The sequence below is a fragment of the Thermobia domestica genome, chromosome 11 (genome assembly GCF_964235325.1).
Source record: "Thermobia domestica chromosome 11, izTheDome1.hap1.1, whole genome shotgun sequence".
Taxonomy (NCBI): domain Eukaryota; kingdom Metazoa; phylum Arthropoda; class Insecta; order Zygentoma; family Lepismatidae; genus Thermobia; species Thermobia domestica.
The window spans coordinates 66876063-66884353 of NC_137464.1; the positions used below are offsets into that span (position 1 = coordinate 66876063).

The 8291-nt window shown below is 32.5% G+C and overlaps 1 protein-coding gene across 1 annotated transcript; it reads left to right on the forward strand.

Moving 5' to 3' along the window:
• The first annotated feature begins 634 nt into the window (after positions 1–634).
• On the forward strand, positions 635–2446 carry LOC145663587 (adenosine receptor A2b-like). Its single transcript, XM_081729699.1, has one exon. The coding sequence runs from the start codon at positions 838–840 to the stop codon at positions 2092–2094; it is 1257 nt and encodes a 418-aa protein (XP_081585825.1). The 5' UTR covers positions 635–837; the 3' UTR covers positions 2095–2446.
• The last annotated feature ends 5845 nt before the right edge of the window (positions 2447–8291 follow it).

An 8291-nucleotide genomic window follows, 5' to 3' on the forward strand; every position in this document is an offset into this window, starting at 1 on the left:
CATACAGTCATGATATACAATCTCTCCTGACCGTCTGTCCTAGATTACCTATTATTAATAATATCTGAAAGACTGTACTACCCCTAAATTAGATTTCCCAGAATCAAGGGTGGCAAAAATTCGTTTAATTACACACTAGAACGATATAAATCGGGAAATCGTTAGAACTCTCCGAGAATCAGGTTTTCTACAATCGTTTATAAATGTGATTTTTTTTTTTAAATTGAATCCTATCTAAACTGTTTTCTCGCACTCGAAAATGAGTTCTTCACTAAATTTCGTGAAAATCGCTAATGCAATTTTTTCCATGATAATATTGAGGTTCACCAGAAATTAGTTTATCTAATACAACCCTAAATAAATCACCCAAAGTTGAGACTTAGGTATATCGCGTTTTCGAACTCGAAAATGGATTTTGTCAAATTTTAGGTAAACCTTTAGAATCGTTTTCAAGTTCCGTCAATCATTTAATCAAAGATTATTGCTTTAGAAAGGATGCAATGTGAAAACTTCAGAGCTCAACAACATTACTTTATGAAAATGTATCTCTGATTTAGAGTTTGAAACAAAGATGTTATATTTCAATTTGATAAAATTGTTTAATATTTTCCTTTCCTTCTTCTTTCAGGTCCTGCTTAGAGACAAACTTCATATTCTGAAGCTGATAAAAGAAGCCTTTACATGATCTGCGAAGAATCACTACAATGGACTACAGTTTGTGTTGTCAATTTAGCTATTTGACAATCCTACAAAACTAACCAACGAAGAAAGACGATGAAAGAGTGATGCCTCTTACATAAACTTAATTAGTACTTTTGTAGTCCGTATAAAGTAGTCATGCCTGAAGAATCAGCATATATTATTAATGGTACTTTCATTGGTGATAATAACTTCATTAGTGTCAATGCAGTAGTAAACGAAAGCAGGGTTTTAATGCCTCCAGCACAATTGCTGGATTCTACTAATGTAGTGTACCGCTTGGACTCCCCTATTAATGTGTCTGTGTCCGTGTTACTAGTGTTCCTTCTCTCTCCCATGATTCTATGCAGCAATTCGTTAATATTAGCTGCTGTGTACCGATTCAAGAGATTACGAACTCCAAGCAATTATTTCATAGTATCACTGGCGTCATCCGACATTGGAATGGGCATCTTCCTTCCTGTGGGCTTGTACCTGGAACTCACCAATCAGTCTGTGCGACACGTGTCCCTTTGTTTATTTCCGTATTGTGTTGCAGTGACTTTATGTAGTGTTTCTATCCTAAGCATGACAGCCATTGCAGTGGACAGATTTACATCACTATCTCAGCCGCTCAGGTACAACAATCTAATTACTCATGCTTCTGTGCAGCGATATATAATAATTTTTTGGATGTACTCGTTAATTGTTGGATTCTCACCGTTGCTTTACAGTGAGTGCAGCCGCCGATTTAGTGTTGTGTCCTATTGTACTTTTTCAATGGTTGACAGAAACGTACAACTCTTCTTGTTCTGCACAATTTACGGTCCTTGTGCCGTTATTGTACTTACGTGCTACTGTTATATCTATGTGGTCGCGCGTTATCATGCTAGGGCTATCTACACTGTTGAAATGTCTCTTCGTCAGTCCGGACAACAAGATAGCAACCACACACGGTATGGACAAACACTGGCAATTACAGTTGGACTGTTTTTAGTGCTCTGGCTTCCATTCCAAGTTTGTATGTTCATCGACATGTTTCAGAATACTCACATTCTTCGAGGTTGGACATGCATTTATTTAGCATTTCCCATTTTAGCAAACAGCGCCTTTAATCCATGGGTATATGGCTACCATAACGCCGAAGTAAGATTTTGTGTACACAGGGTACTTGAAGAGATTGTTGGCAAATTAGGATTTGCCCAAGTGTCAACCTGTCGAAGTGTTTATATAACGGAAATGAACAGTTACGCATCAAATGTTCGACTGTGCACAGTTTCACCTAATTACGGTGGAGTCAGAACACTAATTGGTCATCACAAAGACCCTACAGAGTGTAGCACAATGGCTACAGTGGCAAAAGAGACTGTTGTGCATCTAGAGATTCCAATAATTGAAGAAAAGACTGTGATATAAGCAGAAAAATTAACTTGTTTTGTTGTTTACTTGACAAACAAGACTGCAGTATTTCGAAAGGGAAAACGAACGTTATTTCTATTTTGCTTTTGCAAAACCATGAGGAAAATAATGATTTGAGTGATCCATAAGTAAACTGGAAAGTGCAAAAATATTTCTTTTATAAAGAAAATGGATGTTTACATTATTCATGATATTGCATTTAATTTTTTTTTTTTTCATTTGTTAACCGATTTTACAGAACTTTTGCTTTTCTCACGATAATGAAAACACGTATGTGCTACAGGATTAATTACTGTTATATTTAGTGAACAGTACACAATTTATTGTCTTTATGTTAGGTAACTAGCAACTGCAAGTGGGAATATACTCTAAACAGTTAACACTGTATATAATTTTCAATTTAATTATATATAGAATCCTGGATGAGCTCATAATAGTTTGTGCTTCATTATCAAATGCATATACAAGGATGGATAGATTTCTGCACTTTGTATACGTTTTAGTTATTGTAAAGTCATTTTATGGCAATATTAGATGCTGAATATCCACAGAATATATTTGTTTCTCTTCAGATGGCTGTCAGTTGTTACACAAACGGTTCTAAGTAAATTAATAAATACTTCGATACGATCTTCTAACGAAGCTTCATTCATTCTGAAATAGATCTGAGGTTTTAGATAGTATCGTATGAAAATTGCGTTCAATGATATGTTCTTCAACACATTTAATGCTACTTTTGAAAACTTGGGTGTTATACATTCACCTAATCTTTTCTTTGTTCGATTTTCAAACTGTTCCTGTATATATGCATGTAATGTTGGTTTCCATTTTATTTCATTTCCTGCTCTTACAACTTTCAAAATCACTTTAATATTAAAATTTCAGGAGAGTTAGTTTTATGTCAAGCGTAGCCGTTAGTTGCAAGTTTTTCATCAATATTCAGCATAATATAAGAATGTACAAAAAATCAAAAGTTATATAAAATGGGATGACACTACCTAGATATTTTGTGGCAACCAGTGTTACTAACATTTCCAACTTAGGATGCAAATCTCAATGTAAGTCAATAGAAAGACATATAATGTACTTGCCATATATTAACAATTGTAAGTATTCTTGAAGATGAAATCATGAAGCAACAACTACAACGCAAAGAGTAAGAGGTATTCCTGATAGGTCATTCCAAATTAGCTTGCTTCCACTTAAAAAAGTACTGCACAATGTTACATCAGACAGGTTGTTCAAAGTTCAGGTTTCATTGCTCTAGAACATACTTACAAAATTCGAATTTTATATTGTTCTAAGGTAAGGAAAAAATTAAACGCTTTGTGTTTAAACATTAAACTACTTAACAATAAAAAAGAATATTTAGAGGTTGTTCAGAACACAGCGACAGAAACTAGTTTCATAAATTGCTATATTGTTAGTTTCTTAAATTTTGAATTATTAAACTCTAACCATCATTTGAGCAGTTTTACGAATTACACACTATTACATTACTGGAATAGAAATAATTTTGTACATTTACATTTGAAGGGTTAATTGAGAGTGTTGAAGGGTTCTTGTAACAAATTTTTAAATTTTACAAGAGATTCTTTTTCTGTTTTTTCCTTTATTTTTCGCATTATTTTTTTTATTAGTATAGACCTATTAGTAATTTAGATGAGTATGTGGAGTCACAAACAAGCTAAATTACAGAAGATAATTTGTGAAACATGGTACGAAATCTAAAAACAAAAACCTAGCATTTGAAATTTCAAATTTATTACATGATAATTTATTCAAATCAACCCTTCATTTGATATCACTTGAAAGAAATTCATAAATTAAATTTGTTATACAGTAATTCTATATCGAATACGCTTTTGTCTCTATTAAATTTAGATAAAAGTAACGCGTTAGCAGTACGTAATTCAAAATTTAAACTATCAAGATACAGTAATATGCCCAATTGACAAAAGAAGCATTGCATGGAAGCTTGTACTGTGGCACCTATAAAATTCAAATTACCGACTATATCAAGGATGTTATAAATAGAGGATCTGCCCATATGTATCGTCATCCTATTAAATCGATGAAGCCAAAAAACAACCGAGCATCGGCTACTCTCGTTTCCGCCATCGTCTGATTGGCTACTTTCGTTTCTGCCATGATTGTTGGCTCAAAACATTGCGATCCTATTGGGCGAAGTGAGCAGAGTAGAGGTGGCGAAACTGTGACGTATGGCTTCAAGATTTTGTTGTAAGGGCAGATCCTCTATTTTATAAGATCCTTGGACTATATTTAATTTACTGTGTAGTAATTTACAAAAATAAACCTACTTAAAACTATGCCAAGTGTCGGTAGAGTGTGCTAAAGATTGTTTTCAGAAAAAAAATCTTAATGATTGTATGTATTTAGTAGACTCATATTTCTTCCTTTTACTGTGCTTTCTAATTACAATTTCTGAAATGTTTCACAAATGGAATCTAACGGAATGTAAAGCTTACGTTTTTTATTAAACATTTAAATATTTAAATTTATGAAATCAACTTTAATAAGAATCTTTAAACTTCATAGACATGTGCCAGTTAATCGTAAATGCAATCATAATCTTAGTAAATGATATGTCTTTTTAAACTCTTTAAGAAATACTATTTGAACACAAAATTACAATTGAATTATTTAATTTGGAAAGAACAAATAATCGTTTCACCAAATTTGAGTCAGTTATATTTTCTGGAGGTACTCAAGTTTGTGAATTATCTATAAGTCAATTGGAATTCAAATATAACTAAAACTGAGTCAATTAACCTTCTTTTAAACACTTCTTAAATATAGGATTTTATATGAAAATGAGTCAAGTTTGGACAATATTTATAGTAAAAGTAGTGTTCAAACTAAAGCAGTTTAATTTATTTTGCTGATCATTCCTAAATATAAATTTTCGTATTAAAATGACAAATTTGCACGTTATTTACATTGTAAATAGTGTCTTAATGTAGGCAAAACTAACTACTTGTCTGTAATTTTTGTTTAATTACGAAACACTAATTTTTGTATGAAAATGAATCAAGTTTACACATTATTTTCAGTGAAAATAATGTGCATAGATGAACAACTAGAGTCAGTTAACATTGTTTTATGTTCATTTCTAAATTCATAATTTTGTATGAAAATAATGATGACATATACATTCGTAAATATTTATTTTGTATCAAATAACCTAAGTTTACACAAACAGTGGAACGGTAGCTCTGATGCGAGGGACCCTGATTCGATTTGATGTGTCCAAATCAAGGATGTTATAAAATAGAGGATCTGCCCATATGTATCTTCATCCTATTAAATCAATGAAGCCAAAAAAAACAACCGAGCATCGCCAACTCTGATTGGCTACTCTCATTTCTTGCATCGTCTGATTGGCTACTTTCGTTTCCGCCATGATTGTTGGCTCAAAACATTGCGATCCTATTGGGCAGAGTGGGCAGAGTAGGGGTGGCGAAACTGTGACTTATGGTTTCAAGATTTTGTTGTAAGGGCTGATCCTATATTTTATAAGATCCTTGGTCCAAATGTTTTCTCAAGATTCTCTCGTCTCGTTAAGCATTATCATTCCACCAATTTTCCATAACATTTGCTAGTTTATCATTGGTCTACTTCTGCTAAAATAACAACAATACAATGTTAAACTGCAACTTCCCTTTTATTTTCAAGTTTGCACATTAGTTACATTCTCTATATCTGTAAAAATTCGACTGCTACGCCAGGTACACAAGTCAGGGATACAAATTGAAGTTGAGAATGAAAGCTACATGCTGACATATACATAGATGATACTAATTAGAAGATGTTAAAATTAAATGGTAGATAAAACCATAACTGTTAGCAAATATAGATAAAAACTTTAAAATACTTGTAACTGTTAGATTGTAAGTGATTCAATTGTATGTTCCTTCATGATATGTCGCTGAACTAACTAAAGAACAGTTAAAAGCAGATTGTTTTTTCGAAAACAAAAATAGGAAAACGTTTCTCAATCTGGTTGTAAGTCAAATATGAGAAGATATAGGTGCTCAAAAATGAACAAAGTATAAAAATTCATTAAAAAAAATTAATTTTATGAAAAAATAAATAATTCATTACTGTTGTAGTATTGTTTTACGATATTATTGTAGATGGCTTTCCATCACTATATTGTGATAACTGAAATACGGCCTATTGTATAAAGGAATAGAGTTTTACGGTAAAATAATGTACATATGAGAGAAAGAAGCTATTTATATTTTGAAAGTAAAGAATTAAGGTGTGCAATGTACTGTAATAATAATATTAAGTAAAATATACGCATATTTTACTTGCTCATTTTAGAAAAGAAATATATTGTACGGTATATATATATATATATATATATATATATATATATATATATATATATATATATATATATATATATATATATATATATATATATATATATATATATATATATATATATATAATGACTATCAAAAGACATACATGTTTTATTGTGTGAAGCTAAAAAAAACATAATCTGTGATCTTGTTACGTGTCTTTCAATGTAATCTTCCATGTTCGTTTTGCTGACCAAATGTTTTTGTCCATGTTATTTTAGCTCTTAGCTTCATTATTCAAAATTGTTTACATTTTGACAACTCATATAAACGCCTTGTTTGGAAGGAACGATGTGCTGTGAGTAATGATAATAAACTACGTATGTTTAGCGTGCTTTACGGAGGACTGAAAATAAATACTTTTGGGATCAAATTGACCATACGCTTTCAGACTAGTTTGGATAAACGGTAATCCAAAATAATGCTGTTGAAATTCTAACATCTTAATATTCGACTATTCAAATAATGGATTTCTTGAATATTCGTTATTTGAATTAAAATTCGTTCATCTGATAACGAAAAATTATTCTTAAAATTATTCGGATAACGAATAATCATTGTAATAACGAGTTATCTGAATAATTTCTAGAATATTCCCAATATTAGTCAGTATTTTCTGTAATATAACTTTCTTTCTCCTAATTTAGGTCACATTCGATCAAAAATATGATAAATATTATTTTTAATATAAGTACAAGATAAATAACATTACTATATTTGTAAAATGTATAATAACATTAGTTTTGTAAGGGAATAAAAGACAATAGTTGGATATCCCAAAAATTTGCTTTTTCTTGTAACCTTAACAGGAAGAATTTTTCTTTCTACAGTAATAATTCTAGACTGCTCGGGAGAAACAGTTTAAGTCAAAGAAACACAGGTTTTCAGGAGGCATTTTTTTTAAAATATTTTACCAAGCATAAGTATGAATCACTTATACTAACAGTTCAACGCAGTCCAGAAGTGGGCGTACCCTTAATTGGTGTTTTCTGACGGTTTTAGGTTTTACCCACATTTGTTTGGTAACATTGCTTGGCATTGTCTGCTATCCATGCTCATTTGGTTTTTGTTGTTTTCTTCTTGGTAACAGTTATTTGCAGTGAAGCTGGAGTAATCAACAATGTGTGATCAAAGTCCATATAGCATTGAACAAAGATTAGTTTTTGCGGTTTGGCTTCACGAAAGACGTTACACAGGTGAAATTAAATGAAATGAAATTTGAGTTTTACGTCCCTCGGTTATGCCGGTGAGGCTAAAGGAAACGGTGAAGATGAGAAATGAATGAAATGGTGGAATGAAGAAAGTGGGATGAAACGGGAGAATCCCGAGAAAACCCACGAGCACAGTGTTTGTCCGCCACAAAGTCCACACGGTGCGAAGTGGAATCGAACCAGGAACCCCAAGCACCGGAGGTGAACGCTCTACCACTGAGCCACCGCGCCCCCTACGTTACACAGATGACACCATGGAAAGTGTTAAAGCGAAATTTACAGACCGCTTTGGTATTAATCCACCAAGAAAAGCAACAATGTTGGGGTGAGAAAAACGTGCATTTGCTACAGCCAGTGTGAAAAACCTTTCCCGAGGCGGTCGCCCTATAAAACAGAGGGAAACGTGCTTTGAAGTGGAAGCATCAGTGCAGTAGTCGTCTTCAAAATCAACACGTGAAAGGTCTTCGGAGCTTGGTATTCCTTGAATCCATGATGAGGCACATGAAAGAAGATCTAGAATTGAGGGTTTACCGTCCAATGCATGTGAATGAACTGAGTGACGCCGACGTGAATGCGCGGTTGAATATTT